At 42.0% G+C, this 19,499-nt stretch overlaps 2 protein-coding genes across 5 annotated transcripts in view; both read right to left on the bottom strand.

Annotated features, from left to right (window-relative positions):
• fmnl3 (formin-like 3) overlaps positions 1–3,311 on the bottom strand; it is a 30,490-nt gene extending 27,179 nt beyond the window's left edge. For all 4 annotated transcript variants that reach the window (XM_068596907.1, XM_068596909.1, XM_068596908.1 and 1 more), the window contains exon 1: positions 2,767–3,311. In XM_068596907.1, the coding sequence (XP_068453008.1) occupies positions 2,767–2,880 (114 nt within the window). In that variant the 5' untranslated portion in view covers positions 2,881–3,311. The remainder of the gene's footprint in view (positions 1–2,766) is intronic.
• A 1,188-nt stretch (positions 3,312–4,499) lies between these two features.
• On the bottom strand, positions 4,500–18,401 carry esyt1a (extended synaptotagmin-like protein 1a). Its single transcript, XM_068597734.1, has 31 exons — positions 17,754–18,401; positions 16,834–16,875; positions 14,905–15,039; positions 14,589–14,662; positions 14,286–14,358; positions 14,100–14,189; positions 13,967–14,022; positions 12,295–12,415; positions 11,918–12,094; positions 11,372–11,454; positions 11,150–11,198; positions 10,775–10,864; positions 9,959–10,054; positions 9,799–9,870; positions 9,633–9,719; positions 9,217–9,366; positions 8,906–9,088; positions 8,627–8,803; positions 8,458–8,540; positions 8,291–8,339; positions 8,112–8,201; positions 7,498–7,593; positions 7,236–7,307; positions 7,064–7,150; positions 6,791–6,937; positions 5,666–5,796; positions 5,450–5,536; positions 5,218–5,349; positions 5,037–5,142; positions 4,870–4,919; positions 4,500–4,741 (listed from the first exon to the last, which is right to left on the bottom strand). Exons 1-31 carry the CDS (start codon positions 18,078–18,080, stop codon positions 4,714–4,716), a joined length of 3,240 nt encoding a protein of 1,079 aa, XP_068453835.1. The 5' UTR covers positions 18,081–18,401; the 3' UTR covers positions 4,500–4,713.
• Positions 18,402–19,499: the final 1,098 nt, after the last annotated feature.

Here is a 19,499-nt window from a genome sequence, read left to right as displayed (position 1 = left end):
ACAAAAGAGACGAGAAGGACAGATGCCTTTAGCACATGCTGCCGGTTAGAATGGACCCAGGCATTTTAATAGCAGACCGCATGAAGAAGTTGAAGCTAACCCAGGGGTCTCGCCCCTCCTCCGTCTACAGTCGAGCAGACCTGTTAAAGTCATTAGCCCTGGGATATTACTACACTGGCGAAGGCTGCCGCACACATGACATCATTGTGGACTGCTGTCAGTCCAATGGGACGTCTGGGAGCTGTGTCTGAGAGGAGAGGGCAGTCCCACCACGCAGATGCAGACACATCCATTCACACCACCATGCCATTATGCAGCAGGAAATACAGTGATCCAGAGATGGGGAATTTACCCATTTCAAAGTATCCATTTATGCAACGTGTGTTATTTCTGAGGCAGTGACAAAGCCAGTTATGTCGAGAAAAGCAGAATAAGTCCCTCAGACTATTTTTGGAGTACATGATACTTTACAGCTACTGACGGACAACAGATCCATGGCCTTGTCCTTCCTGAAGAGCTCCAACCACAAAGACAGAAGCTTTTGAAGTGCTTTTTATCTCCAAACAAGGGGCCAGTAGTGCAGAGAGACGTCCATTGTCTGATAAGAACACTAAAATATACAAGCATGTTGTTCTTTCCCACAAAGTGAAGGAAATCTGGGGCTACGATGGGGCAGGGTGGGGTTGGAGAGAATGAAAAATGTTCCCAGTCCAAAACGCAACTGAAATGTTGAGTCTACTGCCTCTTGCATAGAAATCATCTGCTCTGCACGGCTGAACATAATAACAGGGCTTGACTTTGTGTTCCAGGGCAGTCAAACAACTGAAAATTGTTCCAGTCTCGAGGCAGGATATATGTTGATCTTTGTTCTTTACGGGAAATGTGACGGCTATGGAAAAACTTGATATGAAATGTCCAAAGCAATGAGACATCCGCGTCAAGGAGACACTACTTGAGCTGTCATAATGGTGCTGACAGTGTTGTACAGTGCATAATTGTCATAATAGCTGAGGATTAGCACAGCAGTCATCAAGCCGGCCATGAATGGCTTCTGGCTGTGCTAGTCTCTTCATATGAGGGCTTTACTCTGTAGCTGCTAATAGAGCAGCTAATGGCATTATTCCAGAAACATAAAGGATCCACAAAGTGTTCACGAATGAGATGATCTGAGCAATGCTGCGAAGACTCCAGCTCTCAGCTGCTTGAAGCTTGTTAAGTTCTCAAACAGCTGAAAATAAAGGCTGGCTGTGGTTATGTTTAAATCAGTACCTGTGAGAAACCTCCATGCAACTTTTTTTTAACAAAAACTAAACAAGTAATATGCTGATAAAAACCCAAATATGTATGTTATGCTTCTCTGACTGTGTTGGAGTATACACACTGCAGCAGAGCAAAAGTTGGAGAGATGTTATTGAGCTTTCTCTTTTTATTTTGGATGGTGCAAGTGAATAAGGTATTTCGATAGGCAACTCAAATACAGTTTCTGTGGATAATACGTAAATGTCAATCAACTAAATATAACAAAAAGTTGCTGTTTTAAAAGATATTCCACCACTGTGTCACTGTAAAAAGGCCAATGTGTCATCCTGTCACTATTTTATTAATCACTGTTACACTCAGTAATATGGTAATTAGTTGAATAATCGATCAGCAGTCTACTTGAGCCAAAAAAGCAACAACTGCAACAATTATTTTCATTCTTAACTTTTTTTTTAAAAAAGATAGTAGAAAAATTTCCATCACATGTTTCTCAAGCCTATTTGAATTGTTTCGTCAAACAATGAATGCAAAAAACCCAAAAAACTATTCTGTTTACTATCACATGAGACAAAGCAAAGCAGGAGCCGGGACCAGTGAATGTTTGGTATTCATGCTAAGAAATGACCTAAATGATTAATTGGTGATCAAAGTAGTTGCTGGTTAACTGAGTGTTGATGGTTTATCATTTTCAGCTCCAGTGGAGTCACAGATTAATGATTTTTTCCACCGCTGCAGATGACTGACTGCAGCACCCACTTCCTCAGCCTGACATTGAAGTTATTCTAAGTCCACATCATTGTTCCTGAAAAAAAGAGAAACCGTGTGAAGTGCTCAGTATGACAGAGTACGTGTCTGTGTTGATAGTCGGTAAAAGTGGGTGTTGACTGTGTGCTCATTATTACAAAGCGCTCAGACAACTCAACTGCAGCCTGATGTGAGAAGGGAGGAGTGTGTGGGAGTTTTAGGGGAATTCAGAAAATGCTGCTTTCAGATGGTTTGTCTGCAGCGAGAAAACAAAACAAAAAAATCAGGCGAAGATGTGCCGAGATGTGCTCAGTCTAGGATTTACAGTGTAATGCCAACTCCTGCCAACTCTCACCATGCTTACTTCAGCCAAACGCGGAGTTGTCTGACTTTAGGGGAGACAAAAGAACCGCAGGAGAGAGGGGGAGGCAGGGGATGAGGGGCGGGACAGCACAGGTCGGTTCATTTAAAATATCAGCAGCTCTTAATAGGAGATACTGAAATGTAAATACACATATTATACCTTCATGTAGGCCCAAGTTACAACAAAACAAAAGAGCACAAATGAACTCTTTTGTTACAGAAACATCCTCCATCATTCCTGATGTTTATGTTGGCACTATTTAAATGTGTAATTCTGTAAATGATTAATTTATGAGGCAGCTCGAGTCCGAACAGCTGAAGTTAAAACGAGCCACGCTTTAATTAAAGTTGGTCGATGTCTCTTTGATGTGTGGACCACAAACTGAGATCACAACTTACCAAAACAATGGCAAACTTCTCCTCCAGCTCCGTGGGGTCAGGCATGGGGACCTTTAGAGGCATGATGTGATGCTTCATCTCCGACTGGCCATCCACACTTTCTATATTACCCATTTTCCCCCCAGATGTGCCGTATCCTCCTCGACTTGAATCCCGAAGTTTCTTCTGATAATCCAAGCAAAAGCAAAGATCAAAAATCTCCCAAATATTCCAACAACTTCATGAACGGATTAATCCAAATAATCCACTTTTCCCAAACGAGATAAACCGCTGACAGTGCAGTATTCTCGTCTCACTGTCCCAAAATGCCATTTACGCTTAACTCGCGCGTTTAGGTTTACAGTGTGCTCCACAGTAGCGTCCCTTAAACAACGGATACTTTCAAAAGTAACAATCAAAGTGCAGATGTTTTCTCCTCCAGAAAGTAGTTTCTAATTTGATTGGCCAATCCATTACTTATAACGGATTTCCCCTCGCGACAGACAACGTTCAAATGCCGAGCATCAGTTACTTGAAGTTGCTGCTCAACTTTCTTGGCTACGACGTGTTTCCATTCATTATTGTTGTGTGATCCTGATTAAACTCTTTGCTGTTGCTTCCACTCAGAGGGAAGGTTTTGTCTCGAGTCCCGCCCCAAACTGGAGGAGGCGGCGCTCGTGTTGGTGAAAAGACCTGTCAATCTTTTAGTTTCTGTTTCCCCCACCCCTCACATCTGCAAGCAGAGCCCACATACGTACAACCGGACGGAAAGGTGAGCGTTTGTCAGCTCTTTTCCGCCACCTGGTGGCCAGAAAGAAGTATGGCATTTCATCAAAACATCAACAATAATGATTAAAAGACAAAAATGTACACAAAATGAAGTCACACGCCTGATTTGATTCATGATAGTGCAAATTTTAATCAACAACTTCAGCAGATACATGATGATGTTCAAATAATGTCAAAGCTCAGCAGTTTTCTTCTTCAGTTCTTCTGACACTTAAACATCTTATTTTCTTTCCATCATCACAAATCAGTGCACAAGCCATTGGCCCACAGCTTCTGGCCCACAGCTGTTGTCTCACTACTGGCGTCCAATATTAGCTTGCTTTTCATGAAGTCATAACTGTTTTGCTTGAGGTTTAAACACGGCTGACAGCTTCAGCCTGTTGCATTTAGCGCTACCAACACGTACAAACACAAAGAAGCATGTGTAAGAACATCAGCGATGTGTTTTCAGTATCTATAAAGTTTTTTGTTTTTTTTATCATAAAAGCACAGTGATTTAGACTCCGCTTACAGTATCATACCTCTGTTTGCAGTGGTAAATGTGAGGGTCTAGGTTTGTAATACTTTGATTTATAAAAGCAACTTTAACAGAGCTCTGGCTAAAACATATAAAACTTCATTTGGAACATAATTCATAAACACTGACAAATTGTGCACAGTTTTGTAATACTTAAGGCAATAATATAAACATATACAAACAAAGTAATATTCGTAATTTTTGGAAAGTTGTAAAAAATAAAATTCAAAGGAATTTCTCTCAGTTGTGTTGGATGCTGTATATCCATAAACACATCATACCTTAATATATTGACCACAGCATAAGCCCTTTTGTGAATAAAATTCAAAGAGGACTTCGACATGCTTTTGAACACATATAAACTCGGTAGGTCGTGCAACATAGTTGCATTATTATCAAACATCTATTCAGCCAAAATATTCTACTGAAGAATCTGTCCAAGACAGCATGAATTCACCACAGTTAACACTTTACGGATGATACGCTACATGTAAAGTTTCATAAATACTGATGAACTGTGTTTTTGTGGAGCAAATATGTCTTCATTTTTTTCTTCAGTGATGGTGGAAATGTTCTTTTAAGCTGAATATACAAACACAAATCACAGATCACAGAAGCAACACCTAACATGAAATATGATTTCAGACCAACCGTTGAGTCTTCTAGTTGGTCTCTGCGACCAAATCGTACCTGGAAAAACAGAAAGGAAACTTGTTGTGTGAATGATCTTGAAGAAAGTAATATATGGACATACAATTGTTGATACAACTCTATTATATATATACATAAAATTGTTCATTAGCTGTTTCAATGATTACCATTGTGTGATACCAGTCTTGAGGTCAATTTGGTCCAGGTCCAGCTGCAGCTGAGGGCAACAAGAAGAAGCAAAAGATGATGTCTCACACTCACATATCTCACATAATAACTCCATCAGGGAATGTATGTGAGGATGACTAACTTCATTTCAGTAGAGGATCCATACCTTGCCAATAAGCTCCCTCTCTCTGCTCATGAAGGAGACGCTGTTCTTCACAGACAGGTCCAGTCTTCTCTGTGCGGACTCCTCCAGAGAGAAGTCAAAGTCAAACCTACAAAAAGAGAGACAAGTCAACTCACAATTTCCACTTCTTCCCCATCGCAAGCGTTTCATTTGTTTATCTCACCTCTCGTTGAATTCCGGGTTGAGGTCTCTCTTCTTGGTGGCCGTCCTCCTCTTGGTGGTGGCCTTCTTGTCAGGCAGCAGGATGAAGGAAACGTAAGGGTCTGCACCGTCCTTGGAGCAGGCTGCCAGCGCTCTGTGGGTGAAACAGTGATCACATTCACAGCACGTGTTCGTACGCAGTGCTCCGGGTCAAACATGTGACGATGAAGACGTGACGCGTGTCATACAGAGACCTGCAGGAGTGAATGGTGATGAACAGCCTGCTCTCCTCGACGGAGTAGCCGGTGGTAAGCTTCACCTGGCCGGTCGCGTTATCGTTCCTAAAGACACAGCGTAGAGAATGTGATTGTTTATAGCTTTGAATATTTAAGGCAAAGTATGAATATAATGAAGAACACAGTGGAGGCAGTGACTACAATGTGGCATCGACGCTGATATGCTGGACTCACGGGGAGAATCCACTTCTCTGTCTGAGGTCGAGATGGGAAGGCACCCATCTGGGAAGGACTTCATCTGCTCCGCCTTCAGTGCCTGCTTCTCCTGGAGGCCTTCGACACACCGCCAGCTGAGTGTCCAAGACCTGCAGAACGTACGGATCACAGCTCAATTTTACAGACCAGCTCTGCAGGACGACTCAGAGGCCCAATCCCAATCTCCACCCGAAACCCTCAAGCCCTGAACCCTCAGGGATTTACTGACGTCAGCTGCAGTGTGAGAGTCTGTGAGGGCTTGAACTTGTGTAAACATGAATGGGACAACACTTTGCTGCAACATCACGTGACGACGTGAAAATTATTGTGTACAATTGTGTATTTATTTTATTCTTTTTATTCACTGATTTGTACGTCTTCCTCACGAGATGAGAAGTCATTTTACATTATTTATTTACTTGTTTTTGTCAAAACTAAATGTTTTAATGAATGTGAAGAATATATATATATTTTCTGCTTGTGTGCCTCTTTGCTTACTTTTTTTTTTTACGTCTCCATTCTTCTATTGGGAACTGCGTGTTTAACCTCATGTTGCAATGCATTGTGGGCAATCCCCTTAGGCAAAGTCAGCATCTAATGTTGACTTACAGAAAGAGATCATAAAGGGCTCAAAATGTCTGCCACACAGCCCTCAGGCACTCCACAATTTGACAATGGGACACCCCTAAACCCTCAAGGACTTCACGGTAGCACACCTTAAAGTCTGTCAGTCCGTAAGGGGGGGAGACTGAAACTTCTCCCACGTGTCTCTGAAGAACTATGGAGGCTGATACAAAAATACAAAAACAAAAATGTCCCTATGAAGAGCTTGTGTTTGTCCGCTATGGGTTTTTGTTATGCTCTCAGAACAGCGGGATCTGCATTTGCGTTTATTACAGTCCCTTTAACATAGACCATTACCAACAAAGTTCTGAACATCTGATGTCGAACCCTCAGTAAAGTATTCAGTATATTGCAATATTGGTTCTTTACTGGGGAATGTAAGTGATAAACTACAGAAATAACAACAAGCAGGGCATTACTCACCTGATCCCATTATATATTAGTGGTGGAGAGAGAATAAGAAATATATTTTGTCAGTACCTTGAGCGTGGCCCTCAGTAGTATCTGGCTTTCTGGCAGAGCTCCATCCAGATTGAGCCAGCGGTCGAGCACCAAGCCCGGCTCAAACAGCACCTCTCTGAGAGGAAGAGTCAAGGACCCGAGGGCCTGGCCCCAGCTGTGGGAGAGCTACATGCAAACATACACAAACTCTTTTTAGACTGTCTTTTATAACATTTGTGTAAAATATTGTTTGTCCTAGCTTTACAGCTACATAGTGACAAAAAGCGGGGTTTTGTTTTTAATGAATCTCACCTTCACTGTGAGTGTTTCATCTCTGGGGTCACGAACCAGGAAATGAAAAGCTTCGTCCCAACGAGGAGATGTGGAACGCTCACAAATCTAAGGAAAGGGATTTTTTAGACTTTTCCAACAGCACTTCTCATTTGTTGCATTCACAAGCTCATCTTTCACGTCATGATCCTACCTTGGTTCTGTTTGAAGCGCCTTTGAGAACAATCTCAGCCCCAACTTTTGGCTCCTTCCCACTCTTCTTCAACTGAAATTGCACGCAAAGATTAACCATTGTAATCAACGGCATCTACAGCATTTAAAACACACATTTCATCCCAATATATTTTAAGTGTAAATAAGAATGCAGCTGTATTGGGACACTACGATGTTTTATGAAAAACACAGGCACAATAAACAACAAATAGAGCCCTAAGGACTCGGAGATATGATCTCACCGGCAGGCCATGAGCACGCTCCACATACACAAACAGCACAGCTGCTGATGGCACGACCTTGTTGTGGTACGACTGCTGTGACTGGTACTGCAAGATCTGCAGGAAGTGGGAAAGGATGTTACACAGAGTTTTAGTAAGACTTGTGGTGCAACACCCAAAGTTTTGCTTAATATTTCCTTCGAAACACAAAAATATAAACGTAAGTAAACTAATCTAGACAAAGCATCTGCATTATCTCCATTACTTAACACATTGCTTCTATACACACACGGCTCAAGTCCTCCACCGAGGAAGTTGTTCTCTGACCGATGATTTGGTTGTTTTTATCTCCCATAACAACCAAATAACGACTGCTAGAAAACAAGGGAACCAGACTCTGAGAGAACAAGATGCATCACTTCTCGCACTTCTATATTTGATCTTATTTTATTCATTTACACATATTTACTTTTATATTATTTGTATATTATGTTACGCGATACATTATTATCCTTTTTTGCAGTTGTTTCAAAAAAGGTATACACAGTCAAGGCTTCTTAGTTTTACTACAACTACTACATCATTTTGATTTTGCCAAGGTATATGAAATACAATAGAGAGAGCAAATATGTAACCTGCTCCAGCCTGGGAAGGTCGGCGACTCTGGGCAGCCACTCCAGCACCAGGTGAACTCGGCCTGACTTCACATCATTTAGAGTGTACCACTGTAACAAGAAGGGCACACAAATGTCCAGGTTAGACTATGAATACAGATACAATTTGTTAAATGATCTGTTCACCATGTGTCACACACCGTATCGAAGAATTGTGCGCTGATGATTTCTCGCAGGTTGAGCTTGAATCTGCAAAGACAGGACTCAATCAACACTTTGTCCTCCTTTTCATTTAAATATGTTCCTCCAGTCATAAGACGCATGTGGACAAAAATGCTCCAGTTTCATTTGTAATGTCAAGACGCACCTTCCGAGGAAGTCGTCCTGATCGATGTCCTTGTCAAACAACTCAAACTGGATCTCCTGACCAGGAAGCTGCGTCAAAATCACCTAGACCACAGAAGAACAATATACGATCGAAGCTGTAGACCTAATCTCCTCATCAGGATGAGTAGATCAGCAGGCAAAGGTAATACCTCGTAGAGTTCATTCCAGATGGGATTGAGGTTCTCTTTGATGGTGTGGCTGCGGAAGGTGATGCCAGCTACACGGATCTTGACGTAGGGGTCGCTCTTCCCCTTCACCATGCCCCCCATGAAGTTGTCCTTCGCTATCAGGTTTTGGGCCTCCACCAGATGGATACGGAGCACTCCCTGTGAGCAGAACGAGGGCAGGAAAAGCTACTGTAGTGTGTGTGTGTGTGTGCGAGGCTTCATGGTCCCTGCTGCTGTTTGACTCTAGTTTGTTTTTTTTACCTCAGTTGCAAACTCTGGGTCGGGCGTGGTGTGCTGCGGTCGTGTTGGTGGAGGTTTAGCTAACCCGCCGGGCCCCATGGGGTTCAGTTCTGATGTGATTCCCCCCTGACCCATCCCAGGCCCAGGGGCCGAAGGCCGAGGGGACGGAGTCGTAGGAGTGGCATCGTCATTTAGCCACAAAACCTAGCAGGAAACAAATAACAGATCTTGGTGAGCAACGGTCAAGCAGTAAATTAAATGCAGGTTTCTCTTTCTCTGTTTTTTTATTCACAAAGGAGAAAAGTGAGAAGAAAAAAAAGTGAAACACCAACCCTGAGCACAATCTTGACATAAATGCGGCTTGCAGAGCCAGAATTCTCCAGCTGGAACCACTGGTCCATGGTGAGTTCAGGGGTTTCCAGCAGACGGGTCAGCGGGATGCTCAGACTGCCCAGAGACAGAGCACGGTCATCATCTTTCACCTAATTGAAAAACGCGGGAACAGAAGATGTGAAGTTAGGAAAAAGGCAAACATCATGGAGAGAAAAGGGACATTAATAGGTTAAAAAATATATTATTATGAATTATATTATAAGAGGGTTTATTTTTAGTCAATAATGTACTTTGTGTCCTAATTAGCGTGGCATCTTTGGAGTAATTTATGTAAGATCTTCGCAGCTAGCTTGATTAGTGTGTTCAATCATTACTATTCGACTTATTTCTACGACTACTTACTATATTGACTTACTTGAATATCAATGTCTTGTTTGCAAGGATCCTGAATAAAGAAGGTAAACGCGTCCTCCCACACAGGGCTGTTGGTTCCGTAGCAAGTCTGAAGAAGAAGAAGGCGGAAAACATTAGTACTGCTTTTGGTTCAACGTACTCAGGAAAGGTTCAAATTGTGTCCTTACCTTGCTCTCTTTCGTTGCATCCTGAATGGAAATCTGGGCCATTGGGCTCGGGTCCTTATTGCCTTTTCTCATCTGCAACATATTAAACTCATCAGTGTGGGTAAGAGATGAAACTGGAACGCACTCGACATGAGAGGGTCCTGAATAATGACGATCTTACAGGCAATTCGTGAGCTTGATCAAGATAGATGGCGAGGATGGCGGCGGATGGGGGGTCAGCCGTCTTAGTGGTCAAGTTCTGGTTCTTCTGAATCACCTGGTAGATGAGCAATGAACAGAAGCAAAGAGCATGTTAGGAAAATGATCTGAGTCCCGAAAAGCTCAACAACCAACCAGAGGCCGCTGACAATTTTACTATTGTCATACTATTAATAACAAGTTCATGATGCAGATTGTGTTATTGATTGACTGTTTGTTTATTTATCTTAATAGATGTATTTGGATGTCTTCGTCTTTATTGTTCCTGAGGTAAAAATACACAAAGCATAATCAAATATTGATAAATGATGACAATAAAAGTATGTAAACACATGAAACAATGTATATACATAAAACCTGGAGTACTTTCAGCCAGTGGCGTCCAACCCAAAGGTTCCACGTTAGATTGTTTATGGGATGCAATGTGACTCTTCATTAGTGATTTTACAATAGAAATCCTGTTTAACTTGGACCTTTGATGTATTTTATGTTATCTGTTTTATGTTTTCTCTGCAGCTCATTGTTATTGCTCTTTTTCTTTCAAAAGTGGCTTAAACCATTGTCACATTTTATACTCTTTTCTGGTCTAGAAACACAGATCTTCTTGCAGTTTAACTGTTTGAAATCTACGTGTCTACTATTATTAAGCCCATGAATCCTTATATTTTTATGTGGAATAGTAATAAGTCTCTGATACTTATCAATGTATGAATTCCACGTTACCAACCCAAAGGCCTGGCCCTGAGATTCAGTGAGCTGTGCTGTCGTGAAGACTCACCTCGCTCAGTCTGTCAGCAGATGACAGCAGAGAGAGCCACTCCAGCCGGAGGTGAACGCTGCCAGATGAGACGTCCCTCAGATTGAACCACTGTTTACAAAAACAGAGGGCTCATTAAACACACATATTTTCTCTACCGGCTGATTTCTTTGAGCATGTGTGGATGGTGAGATCAGAGCAGATCACGAGGAGGCACATGGGGTCTGTAATATCACATGATGACAGGATGACTGCAGTGTTACAAACATGTTTTCCAGAGTGAGACATTATAATTACTGCATTCTTGTACTTCCTGATTTTGATCTGAGATAGAAACATTTAATACATGTAATGGTGAAACATTACATCTAATTTAACAATACTATTACTACTTACATCATCCACCACTCTGGCCTTCTTTACAATGTCAAGATCCACCTTGACCCTGGGAGAGAGACAGATAAAGAGAGATAGAGAGAGGATCAATGAACCATAAATCAAAGAGATTACGGTGTTTAAATGTTGACAGAATCGTGGGCCAAAGTGGCTTTCGCAGAGATGAGAATGACACGAGAAGCACATAGAGACAGAGTAAATGAGTGAGAATGAGTAAGCTACCTCCCCAGGAAGTCATCCTGGTCTGGATCTTTGTCAAAAACTTCCACTTCCAACTCCTGACCAGGTACTTCATGGACAATCACCTGACACACACATACACACACACACATAAATGGACAAATACACAATACACACAACAAATATACAAGTATAGATACAGCCACACACGGCACAATAACACAAGGACATGCAAACAGAATCACAACGCCAGGAACATTTCACTTTTGTACTACGTAAATGTTCATAACTTAACCAAATTTCAAAAACCACGGAAAAAAAGACAAATGTGTCCATGAGTAAGTTGTTTTTGCAAAAGCAGCTTATCTCAATGACAGAAGCTTCCTGCTTTCAAAGAAGCAGATAAAATCTCTGTGAAACTGCTTATTTCCGACTTACTTCCCTATGCAACCCCCAGGAAGCAAGGACACCAACAGCAAGCTATAACTTTCAGAACACAAACTAGGGGGGATTGCAGCACTTTAATAGAAAGCCATATAGCTCATGTTTCTTTTGGCTCAACTTTGGAAACATTTTATTCGCTCTCACCTCGTACGTCTCCCTCCACTGTGGGTTCAGGTTGCTGTCCACGTGATGGGAGGTAAAGATCTGGGTGCCCACACGCAGAACTGCATACGGGTCTGACTTCCCGTCGATTAAGCCCTTAATGACTGTGTCCTTGGCAGTCAGGTCCTCAGCCTCAAGCAGGTGGATACGCACAACTCCCTAGCATGTACACACACATGCAGGACAACACAAGCATAAAGAACATGTTAGTCAACTCAGCTTCCTCACAAAACATGGATCCATATTTGTGTGAATTTGCTGTATGAATTGCATGTGTTTGCTTGCAGCTTATATACTGAGACGGTTTCAGTCTTTGTGGGTCAATGTGTCTCCAGGTCATTCATAATTAAGACAGTTACCCGTGGGAGAGGGGAGCGGAGCTGCGCAACGTGCAGGTCGGCCACCAGGGGAATAGTTAGACGGTTGGGGAGCACCAGGTGGGAGGCTATTGCATCCATTATCATAGTGTCCGACATGGCACTGCAAATGAATGCAAGGACGATGTTGGGGACACAGGAGAGGGAAACACAGACAAACAGACAGAGGCTATGTACTACTGCTGACCATATGGACATGCATGAATAACATGATATCCATGTCCTCAGAAACAGAACCAACTGGATGCATCCAGCAGCTAAAGATGAGGTCCGTTTTCTGTATAATCATGTTGGCTAATGTCTAATACTATAACGATGAGAAACTGTCATTGAAAGCATCGTCAGAGGGAACTGATGTTTCAACAATATATTTTCACCTCTAATAAGGCTTTAACTTTCACAAATGTACATTATATAAGATCGTAACACACACAATGTAGAATAAGCCACCAAACCATACACTGAATAAGATGTTGAATAAATTGTTTCCGTTTCTCAGTTCATAATTATAGTATAGTTATTTGACTGATGTTGATTCTACATTGATCACTGATCTTACATAATGGGCCTCAATAACTACCTCTATATGAATGCATGGAGTCATAATATACAAACTGAATAAGTGCAAGAACACCAATATGACATACATTAAACAACTTAAAGGATAAGCCAGGCAGGATCATTATGTTTCTTATTATCAACAAACAGCATATAAAGAACAAAACCAACAAATATTGAATATGTTGGGGACTATTTTCTGATACTGATTAACACGTATACGTGTATGGGATTTAGTGGCATCTATACACTAATGAAGACATAGTTATGAATACTATATTCCATTTCTGCCACTAAGTCCCCCTTGTATATTAATGTTGTGTTCTCTATAATATTTTGAAATTGTAATGTGGTAGAAGTGGAGGCTTCAAACGAGCCCAGTGGGCTTTCTATCTCTTCCTGCACTGTGACATATATGTATTATTTTCTGTTATGTTTGTGTACCTTTTTAATTGTTCAAATAAATACATTTTGAACTATAAATCCCACACACTGGACCACTAAGGCAACAGGATGTGTGTGTGTGTATGTGTGTGTGTGTGTGTGTGTGTGTGTGTGTGTGTGTGTGTGTGTGTGTGTGTGTGTGTGTGTGTGTGTGTGTGTGCGTGTGGAATCGACTCAAATAAAGTACAGTGCTCCTGTTCATGAAGGAACATGTCACCCAGTGCAGCGTGACTCCTTTATGTGTTTTTAAAAGCAGCTCAACAAAGTTGCTCTGGGGTGCTCAGGAATAAACTATGTCAGGCGTTGGCTCCTCAGCAGGTTCAATTTTTTGTAGGTTTTAGTCTTTTCCCAGGATTTGTTGACAAGAAAAACAAATTGCGTATCACCAGACTTATCCTTTAAGGATGTGAACACACAGACCACTTCCTGATTGTTGTAGCTAAATACATCATAAAGTCATAAATGTATCCATCAATTCTAAAAAATTGCGGCCCCCTTTTCTGCATGTCAAAGATTCATCAGCACCTAATCCACAAACAGGCACTCCTCTTTAAAAAAAAACCTATTAAAAGCAACCACCAATCAGACACAACAGATCAATGCAGCCGCACCCTTAAATACATTTACACAAAGCTCAGTCATATAAACTCACTTAAGCCCAGGGATATCTAACAGGTTGGTCAGCCCGGTCCAGTTGATGTCCAGTTTCTGTAACACAGATATAAGTAACGACATAAATACAGAAGTGTATGAAGTCAGACGTGGTTCACTGGTGCTACACTCACAGGCCTGCGGATGAAGAACATTGTGATGGCTCCAACCAATGGGATGTCTCCGATCAGAGGCTCGAGGATTACACGCAGCTTCCCATGGAGCTACAAAGAGAAAATGTAATATTGTCTGGTCGTTAGTCAGGAAACTTAACTATCGATAATAATGTACTAATATCTTAAAAAAAAGAATTCTTATACCTGGACTCCTTTCACTCCGGCTTTACAAAAGTACTTCTTAATTTCTACGTTGATCTCAACATCACCGGCGTAGCTGCATGTAGGAGAGCATACATGTTTACAATCTATAGATGCATGTTTAACCAAGTGAAGCAGCTGATATGAGTTATGATAACAGTTGTTTTAAATAAACAATTATCTGCTGGAAGAGACAAACTGCTGCCCTTCCCGAATGTGGGACACTTCATAGTTACTCAGGAATATGTGTGACTTGACTGACAAGGTGCTGAGACACAAGCAGAAACAGATGTTGTGATGCATTACCTGAGGTACAAATCCAACATAACTTGTCTCTTGTCATTTTCTGTGTGAGCCTTTACACCAACCACCTTCAACGCCTGTAAACACAACAGCTAGCGTTACACAAAGCATATACGACTGATATAGACTTAACATGAGCAAAGATGCACATAGGGATTATAATGTTCTGTTATAAAATCATGCTATTCTTGTTAGCTAACAGCAGCACTGCATTACCAGATGTACACATTACCCACGTTAACATTCTGTGTTCAACTGCCTTTGTAGTAAAACATTTAACACAGTACATTGCTGCTTTTATGTCAGACCGGTCCGATACCTTGTCTCCTATGTTGACCTTGGTGAAGCTGAGAGTCTGCAGATGAATGCTGGAGGCCCGGATGGCAGGAGCGATGGTATCAACCAGCAACTTCTCCAGATACTGGCCAATGAAGGGCCACGCCTGCTGCAGGATCTACATGACAGAACATTCATTATTGTTCTGGTCTTGGCAGGCATTTTCCAATGTTTTTGTTTATAGTTTTTGTATATGATTGTCATTGCAAAAATCAATTAGGTTGTGTTCTTTAAAAAGTTGAATTCATACAATAGAATTAGGGTAATTGGTCATGTTGCCGAATATGCTCTGCTGTATGTTTTGCCCTTTTAAGATGAAAGCTCCTCTAGTCTGTCCTGCTACTGGATAATCTTGGGTTGGTTCCTTTAATTAAGTGTGATTAGTGCAAGTTAAACTTTGATGGCGCAGGATGTGGAGCAAGTATTTTTCTGCATATTGTAGACCGTATCAGGTTTCTTCAGCAGGTCAATTTTGATAGTCCATCATTATATTTGGATATATTTTTATGGAATACACAACTTTTTACGCACTACAAGCCTCATCACTGGATAGCTGTCGATGGAAACTACAACCTGCAGAAGAGCATGTTTGATTTGGACAAGGTTGTCTTAATGATTCAAAAGCATTTACATTCTGTAAGAAGTGACAAATAAGGTGTTTCAATCAATGCTAATGCAAATGCTTAGTCACAGCAAAGTGGTATCTTGTGAATGAGGAACTGTTTACTAAAACAGGAGCGCAAATAACAAAGCACCATGAACACGTGTAGACACACACACACAGTTCACAAAGCCACGACCACAGACTGTTTAACTTGTTGAAATCATCTGACGGAGCTCAGACATCAATAATTCAGCATGGCGGTTCAGAAATAATCAAATCAAGTGCATCCTATAGTTATTTTGGAGAACATAATACAGAAGTCCATAATTTAATGAAAGAGACATTATGTAATTATGTGTGATGGATTGAGTCAGCGTATCAATGTTATCACTCTGCAACAGCCTCACACTGGTGGTAGCTGCAGCATTTCAGTGTAAGCTATAAGAGCTTGGTGCAAAGTCCTGTCAGCTACTGTTTTCTGATCCTCTGACCTCCAAAGTCCCTCTGAGACTGATGCTAACAGCCCACAGCTATAGATGAGAATATCCTACATTATTTATGATACAGTTATCGACATTCAGTCGGGAATGATGCATTCTTTTAAAGAGCAATTAAACAGGCTTTTCTTTTACAAGCCTTCTCACACATTACCCGGCATTACTCATTACTGTATTTGCATTTTTACAAGTTTTATATAAAAAATAAAGGTGGTAACATTGTTGTGTGTTTTTTTTTTTATGGCTGCAAGTAAGGAGAGAAAGTGTGAGCAGCTGGATCACATGTCAGGGAGCCTGGAGGAAAGACGTGGGTTGCTGAAAGATGGTCCAGCAAATAGCCATCCTACATTCTGCACTTCTGTCACTGTGTTCATTACATTTTTCCCTGCAGAAGGGCGGTTGGTATTATTAGTATTCACATCCACACTTGCCCTGTGCTGATGCGAGGTTACTGTACTGACAGAGACAAAGAGTTCCGTGATATGATCTGAGCCACTCTCTCTCTCTCGCCTCTTAATTACAGCGGGAGATAATCTGCTCCAATGGAGAGGCTGCAACAGGAGCCGGGTCACATAAAGTCCACACAAGTGGGTTTTATATCTTCATACTAAATTGAGGCGTTGCGCCTACTGTGAGAGTTACTCACGTGAGATGCAATCACTTTATCTTGAAATCGTTGTTTTTATACAGTTCAGCTGAGTAAAGCAGAGCAATTCACCGTCATACAAGCATGTAGAAACAAATGATTCTTAACAATAAGCTCCCAATGTGTAAAATAGATCACATATGCAAAATCTGATGTAAAGTGTACCTTATTTAGCCACTCTACTTTTTCCACATCTGGAAAGTTGACCTGTGGACAAAAAACATTGGTCATGCATGAACTCAAACACAACACGGCAGTTTAAATTGACCTCCAGGTCTGAGCAGAGTAGTTGAAATACTTGAGATCTTTATTTTACATTAGATAAAAAGCAGTTTTTCTACTTGATTATACCATTTCCCCAGCTTTACCTATAACCTATGTTCTCTAAGTAGAGAGAAAACACCGGCCAACACAACTTAGAATAACATTTCAGGAAATAAACTATGCACATTGCACATCAGCCTTGTCGGCTGTCACAGAACACACACACACACACACACACACACACACACACACACACACACACACACACACACACACACACACAGTGTATTCTCCTTTGCTCTATATCCAGATATGGTGGTCCTGGTCACTGCCTCTGCTCTGCCTTGAAGTATGTTTATGAGTCATCATGTTTTTGGAGCTAGATAAGGTCAATGCCAGCTCTACTGTAGCGAAACAGGAAGAGGAAAAACACATGCAGAGAATCTCTCTTATAGATGAATCTCTTTTTATATACACATGCATTTCCCTGTGTACAAAGTGCAAGTTCTACTGAATGCTAGTATCACCTTCCCACGGGAAGACCACATCTGACATTTAAATCCACATTCCTGGGTGACAGCAGTTCCCCAGGCACTGCACACTAGGAATGTCTAATGGTCGGGAGGAAGGTTGTAAGGAGGCAATATTTAAATAAGTCTGAAGCTTCTGAATAAACGTCAAGCACACATGAGTAATATGCATGTAAGAGCCTAACACAGGGATGCCAAGTAGCTGAGATGCAACTCAAGTCAGTCTGACAGATGTCGCAGGTCATACAAACAGCAGAGAATGGCCATGGCAGGCGGTGAGCCACTGCTTACCCATGGAGGTAAATCCCGTTTGGTCCTGAAAGCATTCTCGGTGGTGAAGGCTTTCTCGTTCTCCAGAAGGTACATGGAAAACTTGAGCCTCGCCACTTTCTCCAGTCGACTGTGTTTCCACCCCATGTAGATCATCAGCGCGAAGAGGACTACGCTGATGCTGAAGCCATAATACCCGGCCAGGTACACGGGTAGAAGAGCAGCCAGGCATTTTGCAAACGACCACAGCACACTCAATGCGCGTTCACCTGGGGGCTGGCTCGGTAGGGCCGGGGCTGCGACCGCTGTGCCTCCGCTCATGCCCGGCTGTGCATCCGCGGGTGGCATCGCAAGATCAGTTTGACTTCCCCGATTCGACCTGGGCTTCAGCTTCCAATGCCTCTACGACTGAGTGGCACGCGCCACTGAAGATTTACCACCGTTTTAATACAGAAACCATCGAGGGATCAACGATAAACTGCGGGCTTCGATCATCTAAATGATGGCCACAGCGTCTCTCCGCTGTGCAGGCACTAAACTGACTATTCCGAAATGAATTTGCGCGTGAAGCTTCTCTGACAGAGCAGGACAAGCAGCGACCAAGACCCGCGAGGGCGGGCTCTGCTTCAAGCCCTCCTTCACATGAAATCCAGTAGAAACCTAAACCCTAGAATTAACGCGGAGCGTCATGCACCGACTCGGGCAGGCGGAGCGTATTAGGAGTAAATGCAAAGTGAACGAATGTTTATTTGATTTGCAGACACCCAAGGGCACGTTTTATTCAGAGTACCAGTACCATCACTGCGTAACCAATACGCCCAAAATAGTGCTCAAATGCACAGGTTGCTCGACCCGTTCTCTTTTTTTTACATAACCGGGTGAAATCTTGCTTTATGCGCAAGCGCTCATCTCCACTGCAGCAGCCTTTTTACAACCGAGCGTGACAGCGCCAACAGGTTCGTAGACAGAAAGCCTATCAGCTGTGCTGCTTTTATTGCGATGCATCGATCAGCCCCCGTTATGGTCAATTTCACGAGGAGAGAATCCAAGTGGCCATGTCGTGACACCGTCAGGCTGTGTGCCAAATGCCAGTAGCGCAACGTTTAGGCGCAGCATCATGCATGACGTGAGTCTTTCTACAGTGTGTCCTTCAGGTGAGTTTGGGTGGTGGTTCTACTCGTTTTTCTCTAATAGCCTCATCTATGCTTGGCAACTGTAACAGACCAGGCTCCTTGGTTGCCTGGATACAGCTAATTACATGTGTTTGCTCAGAGGGTGACACGTTTGCGGATCCTTTATGTAAACAGTTACATGACGGCACATTCTGTCGAGCAACAATAACCAAGCCCCATATTGGCTAATCTTAGTGAACGTCCCCAAAAAAGCAACAAAAATAGACCGTATACGCTTATTTAAATTTGTAAGTCGAGTTTCAATGAGATTTAGAGTTTAGGTGCATTGGGTTTCCAGAAATGCGATTCATAATAATTACTTATAGTATAATAAAGGCATTATGAAGAAGTCATACCAGTGCAGGGCAATATTTTGACAATAGATTGTGATGGCTCGTCACATGCCTGTTTTGTTGATATATAAACCTCCTTAAATGTATCGCACTGTTGTGTCTCTGTGTTTCACTGTGTTCATAAGACACATTTCTTGCAAGAAAGTGAATAGCACCCCCTTTCTGGCAAAGGAAAAGTTTGTTTTAACCCAGATCTGACATAAAAATAGTTTACAACTGATATATAAATATATTTTCCAAAT

Source organism: Clinocottus analis, unplaced genomic scaffold, assembly GCF_023055335.1.
Source record: "Clinocottus analis isolate CAN_PGR_092001 unplaced genomic scaffold, fCliAna1.0.p SCAF_4, whole genome shotgun sequence".
NCBI lineage: Eukaryota > Metazoa > Chordata > Actinopteri > Perciformes > Cottidae > Clinocottus > Clinocottus analis.
Note: the sequence above shows the minus strand (reverse complement) of the source record. Positions and strands in the feature narration are given on the sequence as shown.

Coding starts and splice junctions, on each gene's coding strand:
- esyt1a (XM_068597734.1), bottom strand. CDS start 18,080: ATGCCACCCGCGGATGCACAGCCGGGCATGAGCGGAGGCACAGCGGTC. Junction 11,455..11,917: donor AGTGGAGGGAGACGTACGAG/GTGAGAGCGAAT, acceptor TGTGTGTGTCAG/GTGATTGTCCATGAAGTACC. Junction 9,720..9,798: donor ATGCAACGAAAGAGAGCAAG/GTAAGGACACAA, acceptor CTTCTTCTTCAG/ACTTGCTACGGAACCAACAG.